Below are 18,204 nucleotides of genomic sequence, written 5' to 3'. Positions count from 1 at the left end.
CCCAACACCTGACCGTGGTCTCTCCAGTTCCATTTCCTTTTTGACTGCAAGCTTACTTGTTTGCCTCATATCCACCTTTTGAAGGTTGGCTGTTTTGATAAACTCCATGTCCTTTGCTTCCATGCCTACACCTCTTGGGGTGCAAATCGTTAGACCCTTCTCTGCCTTTATCAGGCATTACTTCTTCTTGTCTGGATTACGGTTGTTAAGTTTATGGATCAGCTGCTGTTTCCAACACTGCTCCTTTTGGACCCCGTTCACCATTGTCGTATCTTTATAGCCACGAGTTCCTTTTGCTCTAGCACAGTCAATAGTCTTCTGGTTTACGCTGGGATCCCTCCATTTTCAGTTTGGTGGTACGATCTCCTGGTTTCCTATGCCTTGACTATCCACTCTTCCCCTGCTCACCCCTCCTATTCTATTCTTTTTGCGGCTTCAGGACATCACCCACCTCCTGCCCCCACCCCCCACCCCCCACCCCACCCCTCAGCTGGTTTTTTTTTCTTGGACTCCACCATGTTTCTCACCGCCATGAAATTTCCGTCTCCCCTCCTTGTCCTCTTGCCCACATTCTGTCCCTAGCAACCTACCCCCCCCCCCTTTTCCCCTCAACTTGGCTGGTTCCTTGGCACTGGATTTGGATGGATCTCTTCCGGGATCTGAAAGCCTCCATCACTCCAATGGTGCTTCGTTGTTTATTACACCCACTCTTATGGGGGTTTCAGGATGCCACTGGTTTTTATGGCGATGGCTCTAAATCCACCGAACATATGGGATATATCCTCCTGTCTTCTGTTGGCGCAGAACACCATCACTTGCCTGCCATTTGTGGGATGTTTACTGCAGAATTTATGGCCATCTGTCGAGTCCTCTGCTTTATTAAACAGTCCTCCCTCACCTGAGTTCTGTTATGTACAGACTCAATAATGGCGTTTCGGCTCTCACTCGGTGTTTTTCCCACAAATGCTTGGTCTTTGCCATCCATGACCTTCTCGCTAATCTTGGCAATGCTGCTTGGTCAGTTTATTTTCTTTGGGTTCCCAGCCACATGGGTATCCTGGGTAATGAACTTGCCAATCATCTGGCTGGGAGCCGGCCACCTAGGGGCAGATTTGCAGATTTTCATCTAATCCCTTTTTGCCCAATTGTGGGCCAACTCTTGGGAGGGGGGGGGGCAGGGGGGGGCTACCTTTTCTGTCTAATAAACTTTGTGCAATCGAGGAGACTTCCACCACGCGGCGTTCTTCCCTCTGCCTCTCTCAGTGGGAATCTACCATCTTCTGCCATCTTTGTATCGGCAATACTAAGTTGACCCATGGTTTTTTACTCCGCAGTGAGCTGCCTCCCCTTTGTAATTGCAGTGTCACTCTCATAGTGTTCCACATTTTGCTGGACTACTCCTGTCTTTTGGGTCTTTGCACTAAATACACCTTCCTGGTTGTTAGTGGGTGGCCCTTGCATGGTTATGTCTGTCCTCAGTTTTCTTAGCAAAAATTGTTTGTCCTTCCAGTTTTAAGTACGGAATTTTCCTCCCAAATTGGTGTCCCTAGGTTAGCATTGGCACTGGATATGGAGACCTTGGCCTTGCCTACACACTGGCCCGTTTCTCCCGCCATTTTTCCTTATGTTTTGTCTGGTCTTTTGAGCAATTTTGTTTCCTCTTTTCTTGTGCCTCATTCCCCTGGTGTTGTCCCTGTTTTGTTATGATCATGCTATGTTGTGGAGATCTGGAAGGGATCAGTGGCTATGGTGGTGCCCCAACGTGTGTAGCATTCCTGGGGTGCCCCTCTCCCTCATGTTGTTTACTCTTCCTTCTTCCCCAACGTTCCTTTCACCTCTTTGTTTTCCCGTTTTCTCTTCCACTTTACTGGACTCTGCTGTTCATATTGTTCCTTCCTTGGTTTTTGCCACCTTATCTCAGGGGACTGATGACCTCGCAGTTTGGTCCCCTCCCCCAATCAACCAACCAACCTGGTTAATTAGAGTACAGCTTCACTTGCATTTGTGTACGATGTTGCCTGTCCACTGCCCATAATTTGAATGTTGACTATTTGTGTGAAACACCATAAAAACACTACTGCACAGTGCAATAAGCGTTAAAATTTGAAACTTTATTTCACAAAAAGAGAAAATACGGATTGATGAGAGGTTCTATTTCTGTTTTACCTTGGTAGGTCAGAGATCAATAAATGACGATTTTAAATAAAGTAGGGGAAAATGGAAGTCTTTGGAAGAGAATCAAAAGAGTCCAGTTGACAGAGCTTGGTACTGAGAACACATATCATCTTGTGCAACATGTACCACAACTGCAAGTATGTTCAGCAACAAGTGGATCCTACTAATGCAAACATTTCCAAACTTTGGAGAGAAAAACTAGTCGTATGAAGCAACATACAGTTCTGACTTTGTTGAGACACAGTTGCTCAAGAAACTACTTACCAGCATTTTCTCTCTACTGTATTTCATGTTGCTTTTTATGAAGAAATGTTCAGTTCAAACAACTGGCTAATACTGAGATACTGTATGTTATTAGTAACCCTGGGAAGGTAAGTATAATGTTTGATGTGCTAAAGCATAGTTAAGAGTTTTGATTTTGGTATCTTTTGTATAGTTTGAATCTTTCCTAAATTAAATGAGCATATATCTCTCATTGTTAAATGTGTTTTTCTTTTAGGAGGCCTTCAGAAAAGCGATGTGGTAAGCCGTTGTGTTATTGATCACTACATTCCTTTCCTACCACTGGAGGTGCAGCACGTGAAAAACTGCATTAAAGATGCATTTCATAGAAAAGGTGCTCAGCAAGTTTCAGATGATGACATTCAGTAAGTCCGATGTGGTATTTAAAGAAAGATATCTGTGAACCTTTCATCACTGTTTGGTTGACAACTTGTATGATAATATCAGCAGCTTTTTAGATGTCAGTGTGTGAGAATATTACTTTAAATGATTAATGGAAAATCTCATATAAAGATGTGAAACAAATACTAACAAAGAGATAGAGGGGCTGGCCAGTACTTAGCTCAGTACAGCCGATAGAGACACAAAACAGAACAGAAAATTTACGTTCCTAGCTTTCAGAACTTTGTTCCTTCATCAGGGAGGAGAGAGGGGAAAGAAAGGGGAGAAGGGAAAGTGGATTCAGTTACTCACAACCCAGGTTATGAAGCAACAGGGAAAGGAAAGTAACTGAATCCACTTTCCCTTCTCCCCTTTCTTTCCCCTCTCTCCTCCCTGATTAAGGAACAAAGTTCTGAAAGCTAGGAACGTAAATTTTCTGTTCTGTTTTGTGTATCTATCGGCTGTATTGAGCTGATGTAAGTACTAGCCAGCCCCTCTATCTCTTTGTTAGAATATTACTTTATCAGACATGTAACTGTTTACAGCAAGGGTGCAGAAACTGGTTGTAAGAGAGGATCAACAGTTGTGAATGTTAAAGGGTTATTAAACTTTGTCAATGATGGCCTTGCTAATTTGTTTCCTTGCATTTTACTTAAACTGACATAGGTAAATCAAAGGAAATAAATGTAAAGCTGAATCGTTTTCTTCATGGGGTACCACAACCATATATTTGTTGAATATATGACTGTAATGTTTCCACCTTGCTTGCTGCTTATTCACCTTATTGAAACTTGAACAATTGGATAGTTTTGGCATTAAAGACATTTTTCGAGTGCAGTCTACGAAAAACAGAACAAAGATAGACCAATTTTATGTTTGGCTTACTGACAGACAAAAACATTTTACGAAGGACAGACCAAAAAATTCAATACTTACAGGTGCCAACATGTAGTAATACACTGAAGCAAAAAAAAAGGTATAGGCATATGTATTCAAATACAGAGATATGTAAACAGGCAGAATACGGTGCTGCAGTCTGCAATGCCTATATAAGACAACAAGTGACTGACGCAGTTGTTAGAGTGGTTACTGCTGTTACGATGACAGGTTATCAAGATTTAAGTGAGTTTGAACGTGATGTTACAGTCAGTGCATGAGCGATGGGACACAGCATCTCCGAAGTAGTGAAGAAGTGGGGATTTTCCTGTACGACCATTTAACAAGTGTACCGTGAATATCAGGAATCCGGTAAAACATCATATCTCCATGGCCGTAAAAAGATCCTGCAAGAATGGGACCAACAACAACTGAAGAGAATCATTCATTGTGACAGAAGTGTAACCCTTCCCCAGATTGCTGTAGACTTCAATGCTGGGCCATCAACAAGTGTCAGTGTGTGAACATTCAACAATACATAATCAATTTGAGCTTTTGGAGGTGAAGGCCCATTTGTGTACCCTTGATGACTGCATGACACAAAGCTTTACATCCACCTGGGCCCGTCAACACCGACATTGCACTGTTGATGGCTGGAGACGTGTTGCCTGCTCAGACGAGTCTCGTTTCAAATTGTATCAAGTGGATGGACGTGTACAAGTATGGAGACAACCTCATGAATCCATGGATCCTGTATGTCGGCAGGGGACTGTTCAGGCTGGTGGAGGCTCTGTAATGGTATGGGGTCTGTGCAGTTGGAGTGATATGGGACCCCTGATATGTCTGGATACGACTCTGACAGGTGACACATACGTAAGCATCGTGTCTGATCACCTGCACCCGTTTATGTCTATAGTATATTCCGACAGACTTTGGCGATTCCAGCAGGACAACGTGACACCCCACACATCCAGAATTGCTACAGAGTGGCTCCAGGAACACTCTTCTGAGTTTAAACACTTCCGCTGGCTACCAAACTCCCCAGACATGAACATTATTGGGCATATCTGGGATGCCTCGCAACGTGCTATTCAGAAGAGATCTCCAACTCGTCGTACTCTTACAGATTTATGGACAGCCCTGTAGGATTCTTGGTGTTAATTCCCTCCAGCACTACTTCAGACATTAATCGAGTCCATGCCATATCATGTTGTGGCACTTCTGTGTGCTCGTAGGGACCCTACTGGTGGCCCTACACGATATTAGGCAGATGTACCAGTTTCTGTGGCTCTCCAGTGTATTACCAGATTATTAAGCAGTGGACGTAACAATTCTGAGAACAAGGACATAAGTTGCTGACATCAAAATTAACAATGGAAGTCTACTGAGTTGGTTAAAAAATGGCCTACAGTGAAGGGATAATCTATATTGGAGCTGAGGTCCTCTTATGTTAAAAACGCTTCCATTATCTTATGCTCACGTCCCATCTGGCAGAATTATATTTTTAAATATTTTATGCCAAAGATGCAATAAAAAATTCCTGTCTCCTTTTCCTAAATTTCACCCCACTCTGCAGGCGCATTTGTTGCTTTGGAATGCTGTTTCTACTGGATATTTTTGATACACTTTTGTCCTTTTAATGTGCCTATAATAACGCAGATGAGGTATGTATATTTCTCTGACATATCTCTTGGTGTATAGTCACACTGATTTAAGTAGCTGTATCGGTTTCCCTTGTAGACAGAACTGACAGTCAGTGTCTAACAATGAAAGGGAGCATGTGCAGTACTTAAAACGTGGCATTAGTTTTGAGGATGATTATTACCACACTCAGGAAACTTTCTGTTTTTAATTTGGATGTTCCCTTGTTATGTGCTCACTCTTGGAACTGTTATATGAGCTCTTTAACAACTGTATATCACAACATTTTGGCTCCTGCAAGTACAAAATTTTTTAAGTTGTTCTTTGGAAAATGTTTTTTGTATGTCAGTGAGCCAAGCATATACTTGTTATATCTTTGTTATATTTGTAGACTGAACTTTGCCTTTCAGCAAATGTGCTTATGACAATGGTATTCTTAGAGTTTGTCACTACATCAGCAATAAAAAAAAAAGGTGTTTGTCACAATCATATAATAGTTTTCATGCTTGATTTAATTATTGATTATCATTGATAACAGTGAAGGTGTAAAGAGTTCAGAGTACTGCAAGAGAGGGTGAGGAGTTAACAAGATGTGAGACTGCGTTGGTAGCTTGGGAATAAATAAACACAAATCTTTATACTGACCTCAGTCTTGGTGACATGACAAATTGCTTTGTAGAGTGGTTGGAGAGTGACAGTTTGTTTCTCATCAACTGATAGCATTAAAATGTGCTGTCCATCTTGATACAAAATGTCTGAAATAATAAAGGGGGTGCTTCACAGGTATTTTAAACGTACTTAGAAAATTTTTTAATTAATTAAATTTAAAAGTGCTAAGTGACAGGATTTACTCTACTGTAAGACAACGTGTTTGGTCAAATTTATTATTGGTATAGCGTATTTTGAATGTAGCTTTCAAGAATGTAGCTTCCAACATGACTGTTTTCAGATAAACATCACAATTTGACACATTATTCCGCATAGTATTATTGTGTGCTAAGTGTGTTTTGTATTTACTGACATGTTGGTGTTTCCTAAAGAGGAAGCTGGCCAAGATGTTCTTGTTTGACAACAGATGAGGGCTGGCAATGTGCTGTCTACTCATCCAGTTTGTTGCTTGAAGTTAGGTGCTGGAACTGCAAACTGAAAGCTGGGAACTTTCACATTAGCGAACTTGGTATTATGCTGGGAATTCAGTTTATCTGTTGAAAATCAAATAGAGAAATTCTGTTGACTCTGACAAAGTCCTCTGCTCCCCTGCTATCAGAGCCAGTTTAGAGGCTTTAGTCTAGGCCATCCACCCAGGGGACATAGGCCTGCATCAGATGCAGGTGGTTGGGGAAGTACTCTCTGACTGCTCCTGGTGCCAGTATTTGTACTCTGCAGTGTTAATCACTGACAAATGCAACAACCAGTCTGAAACATATACTGTGGATGAAATTTTCTTGGCTTCTGTCCAAGTGGCTGTGTTGAAATTCTATGATGTTTTGATGAGTGTCCCTCTTTTCAACTTCTGATGAAGACTTCCCTGTGCCATTCCTCTGTGCTTACATAAGTTCACTACCTGACAAAAAAAAATGACGTACCCAAGAGACTTGGTCGAATGTCACTTAACTTTGCACAGCAACACACGATTGAGGATTATATAAACATTTAGGGTTCCAATATGACAGGTAGTCAAGTGAAAATGAGACAGATGGAAGAAAGTGAGTCAACAGTTTACTCACTGTATATTATTTCATATTAATCACCACAGCTGTTAATACATGTATCCCACTGTTAGCCAGGATGGTCATTGTCTTCATGGAAAAACGTTTGCAGTTGCTTACGGAACTATAGTTGTACAAGGCGTACACCTTTACATCCTAAGCAAACTGATGATTTACTTTCTTCCTGGCTCCAAAAATATGTAAAATGCATGGGGAGAGATAACGACTCTTTCAAGGATGTGAAATGACGTCCCATCTAAACTTCTGCAGCATACTCAAAACAATCTTGGCAACATGAGGGGAGGCTGGGAAGCCCTTACCTCCATGCAGTTCTGATCCCCACCATATAGATGGTCTGGTGTCGCACCCTTGTACTTCTATTGCTCATATGAATGTGTCAAATGGCCAGTGGTACATGTGTTCAACCTCCACTTATATTGACTTGAACACTGTCATGATCAGTGGACCAATGAAAATTGAACATTAAGCATTGTGTTGATTGAGTATTTGCCTGCTTGGTAGGTACCTTCATAATTGTAACTGAGAAACACAAAATTGTAACATTTTGCAGTATCAATTTATGAGCACCTTATGGAGTTTGAAAGATCCCGTATCGTGAATCTCCATTTGGCCGACTGGTCAAATTGTGCAATATTGATATTTGTGCAGCATTAAGATGTGACAGCAGCCCAGTATTGGACCTCATGGGATCATGAAAGAAGGCATATTCGTCTTCAAGGTTCTGATCTACCAAAAGGGGGGGTTACCGTATTGTGCACCTAGCACATTCTGATCCCTTCACATCTGCACCTGCCACAAGAAACCTAGTAACAGAAATTTTGCATCAATCTGTCATCCTACTCCACTGGTCAGAGACTACCAAGAGCTGGCCTACGTAATTACTGTTCCATGCATAGGCTGCCATTAACATCACAAGACAAACAGCTGCATTTGGAGTGGTGCTGTGACCAGGAAGGATGCAGTGCTGATGAATGGCATGGCATTGTGTTCTGTGATGAATTGTGGTTCTGCATTACCCCGAGTGACCATCATGTGTGAGTATGGTGGCGATTTGTGGAGAGGTCCCTTTCTTATAATGTTTTTGACACATTGCATCATTGTGTGGGGAACCATCAAGTATGACTACAGGTCACAAGTGGTACTGATTGTAGGAACTCTGTCAGCACAGTGGTACCTCAAGGACATCCTGCACCCTCATTTAATACCTCTCATTTGACAGTATCTTGCTGCAATTTTTCAACAGTACAGTGCTTGTTCACACCTGGCATATGTCTCTATGAACTATCTGTGTGATGTTGAGGTACTAACAGTTGTCTCCTAGCTTTCCTCAGGAGAGGAGCTTTGTGACACCCTACCCAATTGGATCAGAACACATCCAGGCCCTAGGGCAGTGGTTCCCAACCACTGAATACAGTAACATATTAGCACCATCCTCTCCCCACCCCCCATCCCCACCCCCACCCCTCCTCCTCCCCGCATCACCAAAATTTATATGTGCTCGAGGCTAACTAAATTTCAGAACGAAAAATAATTTTTCTGTAAGCATGGATTCAACACGTGCCCTGCAGAAATACTGAGCCATGCTGCCTCCATAGTCATCCACAACTGAGAAAGGGTTGCCAGTGCAGGATTTTGTGCATGAACTGACTTCTCGATTGTGTCCCATGAATGTTCGATGGGATTCATGTCGGGCGATGTGGATGGCCAGATCATTCACTCAAATTGTCCAGAATGTTCTTCACACCAATCGCAAACATTTGTGATGGTCCAATGAAATGGTGCATTGTGATCATAAAATATCCATTCATGTTTTGGAACCTGAAGTCCACGAATGGCTACAAATGTTTTCTAAGTACCCGAACATAACCATTTCCAGTTAGATCATCAGTTCAGTTGGGCCAGAGGATCCATTCCGTCCCATCTAAACAAGCCCACAGCTTTGTGGAACCACCACCACCTTGTACAGTGCCTCGTTGAAAACTTGGGTCCATGGCTTCGTGGGGCCTGCACCACACTCAAACCATACCATCAGCTCTCGCCAACTAGCACTGGGACTCAGCTGACCAGGGCAAGATTTTCCTATCATCTACGGTCCAACCGACGTCATGAGTCCAGGAGAGGCACTGCAGGCGATGTTGTGCTGTTAGGAAAGGCACTCGCATCAGTCATCTGCTACCACAGCACATTATGTCAAATTTTTCTGCACTGTGCTAATGGATATGTTCATTGTATGTAGCACTGACAGCTCTATGCAAACACCTCTGCTCTTGGTCATTAAGTGATGGTCTTCTGTCACTGCTGCATTGTTCATGGTAGGAGATAATGCCTGGTATTCTCAGCACACACTTGACACTGCAGATATCAGAATATTGAATTCCCTAATGATTTTTGAAATGGAGTGGGCCTTCCGTCTAACTCCAAGTACCATTCTGCATCCAAAATCTGTTAATTCCCCTCACGTGGCCATAATGACAACTCCGCCAATCCTCTGCCCTTATATATGTGGTATACATGATATTAGTGCCATCTGTATACGTGCATATCACTATCCAATAACTTTTATCACATCACTGTATGTAACAATTTCGCTGTCAGAGATGCATGGTACAAAGAATGTGTGTACTGAGTGGATCATGTGAGGAAGATGTTGTTCATACATTCTTTTCACAAGCTGTTGCCTTCCATCACATTATGTCACTCGTTAACGCTAGTATCTGAAAAAAATAGTTATTGGTAACTTATGTAATCAATATTACTGTCTTACAGAATAATGATAATAGTAATGATCTTTTAAAAACATTGTAGTTTCATTACCAAAATGCTGCCATGTTCTTTGTAAAGTTGACTTGACACTGTAATCACCAAAATAACATCACATACCCTCTTAACATTTCCTCCGCCCCTTGCTGTTTTGGATTGTGCTTCTGGTGGCAGATCTTCATGAGAAGTATCCCTTGTTTGCAACCAAAAGTTTTTTAACCTCTGAAATCACTCTTGGAATCAGTAATCAGTGGCCAGCAGCACATGCATCCAACCCTCACTGTATATTAACTTAAACACTGTCATGACCAGTGAGCCAGTGGCAATTGAACATTGTTTGTGTTGATTGATTATTCCCCTGCTTGGTAGGCAACTTTGTAATTATAAATGATAAGCACAAAATTGTGATGCTTTGCAGTATTAATTTATTTTGTTAACCAGTTTTTGTTTGTTTGTAAAGCCCCCAATAGACTATTATTTGGCCATTTTCATCCTTTAGATTATGTGTCAGTTTCAGACCTCCACAGGACATTAGTCAAATGTTGGCTGCTCATCATTTCATCTTGTTTTAGCCATAATCATCTGCCAGAAATACAGTGACACAGCTGTTGAATAACTCCCAACTGTGTGAGTGCAAAGCGTAATATCCTAAAATCTTGTGTAGGGTTGTTATATCACAAATTCTGCTTCAAAATGTGAGTCACCTTAACTGTTAATCTCAAGTATTTCCAAAACTGTTTAAGATATCATAATTGTGTTTACACCCAGGTGCATTGTAAAAATGTTCTCAGTAAATGAAGTAAATTATGGCAGTATTAAATAAGGTTATAGTGATATCAACTTTCTTTTCTCAAAGGACCGTTTTGTAATTTCCACTGCTAGTATTAGTGGTCTAAAACCGATTCATTTAACAACATTAAGATATTGCTCTCTGGAATTTGATGGACAGCTTTAAAGAAATTACAGTGCCTAAAATTTAATTTTTCTCTGTTCTGAATGTCAGGACTGATTGCTGTTTCATCAAGAAGTTTATGATGTAATGTGGAACTAATTTCTCACATTGTTAATGATTTCTTTGTATTGGTGTCTACAGCCTATACAAAATTCTTAAGTGGCACCAATCTCCTTTATTTGGCTTCAAGTATTGGGCAGAAGTGTGTGTGTGTGTGTGTGTGTGTGTGTCACACAGTTAACTGATTTGTGCCTCCATTAACAGTTTCAAGTTATCAGTACATACAGATAAATTCAGAAAAATGCATGCGAAGTTCAAATTACAGTTGTAGCTGTACAGTCATTATTTGAACGCTGCTTTGCCAACATCTGTGTGTAAGTAGTAGAGTACAGAAATGTACTGTTTACTGCTAATTGAATTTCAAAATGTGTAAAGGTAGCTGATACAATTGTGGATGTAATACAGGTGTAATTTGGAATTTTAAGTGGATTTTTCAATATTTTATCTACACATTGATGAATTGAAAATTACCATAGAGGCTGAAATCAGCTGATTGTGTGAGGTGTTTAGGTTTTTTTCTAGTAATAAACAGAAGTTGCTTCAATTTTTGAAACAGAGGAATCATACACTACTTACTTAATTTTGGAGAGTAAGATGATGTCGCATTCATGTCCCTTTCAGATCTACAGTACCAGCAGCAGATATGAGAACAATTCTGTAACTCATGCTGATACGAGAAGAGACTACACATCATTTACTGAGGACTTCCCAACAATTCATCTGTGTGAAATCAGAATTACATTCTTAAATAGTTTCAAGAATATCTGAGGTTAATGGTTGAGGAAACACACCCTTTATGTTAGTGGATTTCTAATTTACATTGCTACTTCCAGACTGAATAGTAGCAGATTAGAAATTGTGGCTGTATGTTTGAAATATTAATTTTATTGAAACTATTAAATTGAAAATGGTTATTTTGGTGGAAGTGGAATACCTTCTACATCGCGGAACATCATGAAAGTATTTTGTATTTAATATTTTCAGAACTGTTGCAATTGGGAACTTTTTGATGTGTGAAACAGACAGCTGGTGTCAAATGCTCAGTCAAGCAGTGTGTTACACACTGTGAATTGGTGTAAAAACATCCAACTCAAATGTAAAATGCAAAATAAATTAATTATACATGTACCTGACATTTTTCATGCAATTGTAGTTCATTGTGTCTCATAGAACAAATTTAAATTCTTGATAGTAGACTAAGGCAAAATTTAAACCCTATTCTCCGTCAGTATTTCGTATTGTACTTTAGCATAATTTCTGCCTGATATTGACTATGGTGATTTGTTTTATTCTAGTCTATTCCATTCCATTGTGTTTGGAGGCATTGTTTTTAAAGTTAATTTACATATTTTCCTTTTTGCAGAGAAGTCCTGCAGGATGTGACTTTTGGCCCAGAGAAAATGAAGTTGTTTTCAAAATCTGGTTGTAAAAGAATAGTGCAAAAGGTATCAGTTGTTTTAGAGAAGAAGAGACGGAAGTATGGAGACCTGTAACAGGAACGATGCCAATTTTTTAGAAGTATTTTGTTGTGAACTATTGTCTATATATTGCAAGACTTGCTTATGAATTGTTTATAATTTAACATAATTATTGAGACATGTTAATTGAACAAAAAGTCTGTGAACTTTGATATTCTATTTTTTCTGTTAAAATAAATTTCACAAAAACATGCTTTCAGCATATTAATAGTTAATGACGTATTTTTAATATTACCTTGAATTATACTTTTGTGAGTTTGCAGTTTCAGGTGAGTATTATTTGTAAACTCATTCCCTGCTGTATTTCTGTAAAAATGTGAGTCAATTATGAATGTTGAAAATATTTGAGGCAGAAAAGTGTATCCATTTATCACAGTGCCAGCTTAATTTCATGCAGGTACTGTAGCACTAACTAATTGCAGGAACCATGTTCATCAATTCATACTCACATCTTTGTAACTGTATTATTTCATTTCCATTTGTATATTTTTATTTCATTAGTTTAAGCATTAGCAGATGCTATGAGCTTTTATTTTTGAATCATCATTTGGCCAACATGATAACATAACTCAAGACAATAAAACTACATGTCCTAGTTGATGTGTGCTTACCTTATTCGAACACTGCTTTCCCCCAAAACTTACCAAGGTTAGAGCAAAGTCTACAAAGAAGCCATGGATTACTCGAGGAATAGGGGTATCTTGTAAAACAAAAAGAAAACTGTATCTGTCACTCCGAAACATTTCCAATGTTGATGCTATAGCACATTATAAGAAATACTGCAAAATATTAAAGACTGTAATACGGATGTCAAAGCAAATATATTACAAGGAAAAGATAGTCATATCAGATAACAAAATAAAGACAATATGGGATATAGTGAAGGAGGAGACCGGTAGAACCAGGCATGAAGAGGAACAAATAGCATTAAGAGTAAATGATACATTGGTGACAGATGTGTATAGTGTTGCAGAATTTTTTAACAAACATTTTATAACTGTTACTGGCAAGATGGGGTTGTCAGGTTCGGTAGATGCTGCTATGGATTACCTTAGACCAGACATTTCAAGTAACTTCCTTAATATGAATTTGACCCTCACTACCCCAACAGAAATAATGTCCATCATAAAATCTTTAAAATCAAAAACATCTAGTGGGTATGATGAAATATCAACAAAGTTAATTAAAGAATGTGATTCTGAGCTAAGTAACATATTAAGCTATCTGTGTAACCAGTCGTTTATTAGTGGAATATTTCCTGAATGGCTGAAATATGCTGAAGTTAAGCCACTGTTTAAGAAGGGAGATAAAGAAATAGCATCAAATTTCCGTCCAATTTCACTGTTGCCAGCATTCTCAAAAATTTTCGAAAAAGTAATGTACAGTCGTCTTTATAACCATCTTATCTCAAATAACATACTGTCAAAGTCACAGTTTGGATTTCTAAAAGGTTCTGATATTGAGAAGGCTATCTACACTTACAGTGAAAATGTGCTTAATTCATTAGACAAAAAATTGCAGGCAACTGGTATATTTTGTGATCTGTCAAAGGCATTTGACTGTGTAAATCACAATATCCTTTTAAGTAAACTAGAATATTATAGTATAACAGGAAATGCTGCAAAATGGTTCAAATCTTATATCTCTGGCAGGAAACAAAGGGTGTTATTAGGAAAGAGACATGTATCAAGCTATCAGGCCTCATCCAACTGGGAACTAATTACATGTGGGGTCCCACAAGGTTCCATTTTGGGGCCCTTACTTTTTCTTGTGTATATCAATGACCTTTCATCAGTAACATTACCAGATGCCAAGTTTGTTTTGTTTGCCGATGATACAAACATTGCAATAAATAGCAAGTCAAATGTAGTCTTAGAAAGATCAGCCAATAAAATATTTGTGGACATTAATCACTGGTTCCTAGCCAATTCTTTGTCACTAAACTTTGAAAAAACACACTACATGCAGTTCAGAACTTGTAAGGGGTGTCCCAAGAGTATATGTCTAACATACGATGACAAGAAGATAGAAGAAGTGGACAGTGTTAAATTCTTGGGATTACAGCTTGATAATAAATTCAACTGGGAGGAGCACACCACAGAACTGCTGAAGCGTCTTAACAAATCTCTGTTTGCAATGCGAATTTTGTCAGACATAGGGGATATAAAAATGAAAAAGCTGGCATACTATGCTTACTTTCATTCCATAATGTCATATGGGATTATTTTTTGGGGTAATTCATCAAGCCAAGCTAAAGTTTTCCGGGCACAAAAACGTGCAGTGAGAGTTATATGTGGTGTGAACTCAAGAACATCCTGCAGAAGCCTGTTTAGGGAACTAGGGATACTAACTACTGCTTCCCAATATATTTATTCCTTAATGAAATTTGTCATTAAAAATATATCACTTTTTCAAACCAACAGCTCAATTCATGGAATCAATACTAGAAATAAGAATAATCTTCACAAGGATTTAAAGTCACTTAGCCTTGTACAAAAAGGTGTGCATTATTCAGGAACACACATTTTCAATAACTTGCCAGCAGCCATAAAAATCTTAACAACCAATGAAATTCAGTTTAAGAGAAGCCTAAAGGATTTATTGGTGGCCAACTCCTTCTACTCCATTGATGAATTTCTTAGTAAAACCAACTGATTTGCATATAAGTACAACATAACTTCTGCACAATTTCAGTGCAGTAATGTGTTCATTGAAAATTTGTGTGTGTGTGTGTGTGTGTGTGTGTGTGTGTGTGTGTGTGTGTTAGTATAATCTAACTTCTGCACCATTTCAGTGCAGTAATGTGTTCATTGTAAATAAGTATTACAGTAGTTGTATTATCTTATAAATAAATAAAAAACTTTTTTATTTTAAATTCAGTGCATTAGTATTTGTAAAATTACTCTTAGTGTTCATTAAAAAATGACGATCATTCCACTTGGGACCTGTGGAATGGTACATTAGCTTATTTGTTTTAATTGTAAATATTTGTCATGTATTGTAGTTTTTCTGACATGTTCCACATCCTGGAGGACCTCCTCACTACGGATCAATTGGAATGAAAGTAAATCTAATCTAATCTAATCTATTGGATACATTCGCATTGTGAGACACAGCTGCTATGTAATGACAAATAATTAAATATTGCCCCATGTTATTTGCGGCGCCCTTCCCAAACGTTAACCCACTGAGGTTGCTATGACATAATGTGTCAAGACTGTCAGCTTGTGGAGGTCACCACTATCTCAATTTGACCTCAGGTTGTGCAGAGCCAGTTTGCTGGTCACCCTAAGTTTTTTTTTTTTTTTTTTTTTTTTTTTTTTTTTTTTTTTTTTTAAGTTGCCCAAACAGGCTGGATAAGAGTTTCTACCTTCGTTACGTTTTACATGAACAGAACACAGTACATGCACCTGTAAGTTTAATTATCTTTTTTAGACTGACTGTGCATGAAATGACATTTTTACAAAATATACTTACAATTATCTCCCAAATATTTGGCACTGTATTTATGACATACACAACATTCTCCTAAGTACTGGAGGAAACTCACCATTTTTGCTCACATTACATGCAGCTGTACAAGCTCAGTCAAAAAAATTATTTAGCTTGCCTCTTATGGACACATCTGTCCATCATAAAACTGAAATAAAATTTTTGGATCAATACCTACTTAGGTTTTATAGATACTGAAACTGGGCAAGTGACAAAGGTGTTCTTACTCTTATTGTGGGGAAAAATAAGGTAAGTAATCACTATTCCAGGCTTTTATCATTGTTTGGTTTATTGCCAAGTGGAACTGCGAGTTGCCTGCCAATTTGGGCATTTTGTAGTACAGGCTCTCTCAAAACTGAGAGGCAGAATGTAGGGCCATATTTTGCGTCTGACTTATTATCCCATTGTTGATTACCGGGTACAGGTGGAAGAAATAATGAGAAAGTTAAGTTTTATCCTATTGTCATTCACTTTTAGGAAAAAGGAATATTTTGTAGCTGAATGCTTTCACTTCATCCTTTCTGGTGAATTCAACAAGACACAACACTGATAATTTTGAAGTTTGGATATCATAAAATCTGAACGGATAATTGTGTAGGACTCTGTTCTGACATTGTCACTGTGAGGATTGGACATAAAACGAGGTTGAAGCCATTTTAATGAATTATTAACAATTTCTCACTCATAGCTGATTTATTTGAATAGTAAAGAATCACAAAAGCTGTGAAAATTAAAATAGTTTTTTTTTTTTTTTCTTTCTTTTTCTGTGGGCTCTGGCACAGAAGAGTTTTTCCATCACTGTTCCAAATAAAGGGAACTGAGGGATCGGAGGATACAGTGAAAATTATGAAATCTATTTGTATCTATATGCTTTCTTGAAAATAACTGTCTTATCGGCACACAGGTTATGTTACATAACTTGCTTAGATAAATGTGTAGTGTACATATTTTATAATGTTTTAAAATGTGGTATGTGTGTGTGTATGTGTGTGTGTGTGTGTGTGTGTGTGTGTGTGTGTGTGTGTAAATTGTTAGTGTTGTATGAGGCCGGCCGGAGTGGCCGTGCGGTTCTAGGCGCTACAGTCTGGAATCGAGCGACCACTACGGTCGCAGTTCGAATCCTGCCTCGTGCATGGATGTGTGTGATGTCCTTAGGTTAGTTAGGTTTAAGTAGTTCTAAGTTCTAGGCGACTGATGACCTCAGAAGTTAAGTAACATAGTGCTCAGAGCAATTTTTTGTTGTATGAGATCTGTTTTTTGTTGTGGCTTAATTTGTGTACACTAGTATTGAAAAACACTGTCCATTAAAGACAGCTGTCAAGTTACCAGTTGCAATCCAGAGTGTAGTTTTAAGTTCTCACAAAATAATTAACAAAACATAATGTGTGTGCCCTTTTTTCAAAGTATCAGTCTCTGTAATTCCTCTGTAATTCTTACTTGGTAGAAGCTTAAGACCTCGGGCTGGTAGTGTTCTGTCTCCAGTCATGCCAGTCCTAGTAATCAATCAATGTCTGTACATGAAGTACATAAAAAAGGTGATAATATTTTGCACTTTTTATTATAATGTTCAGTCAAGATTAATGGTTTTAGTTTTATTAACTAGTTTCAGGTATTGCTGTCATCACATTCTGTTAAAATAAAATACAAACAGAGTATTAAGAACAAGCTGCTTACTGCTGCCACCTAGGAGTGGCAGATACTTGCTTTTAAAATACATGTTACACATTGTTGTCAGGAATAAAAACACTGACGGCTGGGGCTGGCATGGTTTTCCAATTATATAGCCGTGACTGCAGCCTCTGGCACCAATCAGAGAGGGCCGAAATGACGCATGCACAGAAGGCGAGGTGGGTAGCTCATAGCATCTCCGGCCCACTGCAGGACTGATTGATGTCAGTCAGCACGAGAGGCTGGCATCATGTTTGAAACTGCTGTTCCTGCCTCCCTACAAGTGTCAAGCTTTTGGCATTGCTTCCTTTCAACATCCAAAACCCTCACCCACATCCTACAAAGTGTGTACCTCTGGCCTCCTGTTAAAATTGTTGCTGTTCATACTAATCCCAGATGCCTCTTTTGTAACAGAATCCCCAGTATGTTGATGCATGAGCCAAATATCTCGTTTTTTCTAACTGTGTTTTCATCGATTTTCCAGGCAATGCTCAGCTTTGGCTGGTTTGTCAAGCTCCCTCTGTGTAATATGTCACTTGTACCTTGCACTCGGTATAATGCTCTGCAACTGTGCAAATTTTCTGACCTACATGGATGCTGCCACATTTGCAACGGACACCATACACACCAGGTACATGAAGAGCTATGTCGTCTTTAAGAGGGTGCAGCATATCTGAAATCTTGGGGGCAGGCAGAACACTGGTCTCAG

General features: G+C 39.0%; 1 protein-coding gene across 1 annotated transcript in view; it reads left to right on the top strand.

Annotated features, from left to right (window-relative positions):
• LOC126234384 (torsin-1A-like) overlaps positions 1-12,550 on the top strand; it is an 89,201-nt gene extending 76,651 nt beyond the window's left edge. Inside the window, exons 5-6 of the mRNA XM_049943071.1 lie at positions 2,675-2,822; positions 12,221-12,550. Of these exons, the coding sequence (XP_049799028.1) occupies positions 2,675-2,822; positions 12,221-12,350 (278 nt within the window). The 3' untranslated portion in view covers positions 12,351-12,550. The remainder of the gene's footprint in view (positions 1-2,674; positions 2,823-12,220) is intronic.
• Positions 12,551-18,204: the final 5,654 nt, after the last annotated feature.

Source organism: Schistocerca nitens, chromosome 2 (assembly GCF_023898315.1).
Source record: "Schistocerca nitens isolate TAMUIC-IGC-003100 chromosome 2, iqSchNite1.1, whole genome shotgun sequence".
In the NCBI taxonomy this organism is placed as follows: domain Eukaryota; kingdom Metazoa; phylum Arthropoda; class Insecta; order Orthoptera; family Acrididae; genus Schistocerca; species Schistocerca nitens.
Note: the sequence above shows the minus strand (reverse complement) of the source record. Positions and strands in the feature narration are given on the sequence as shown.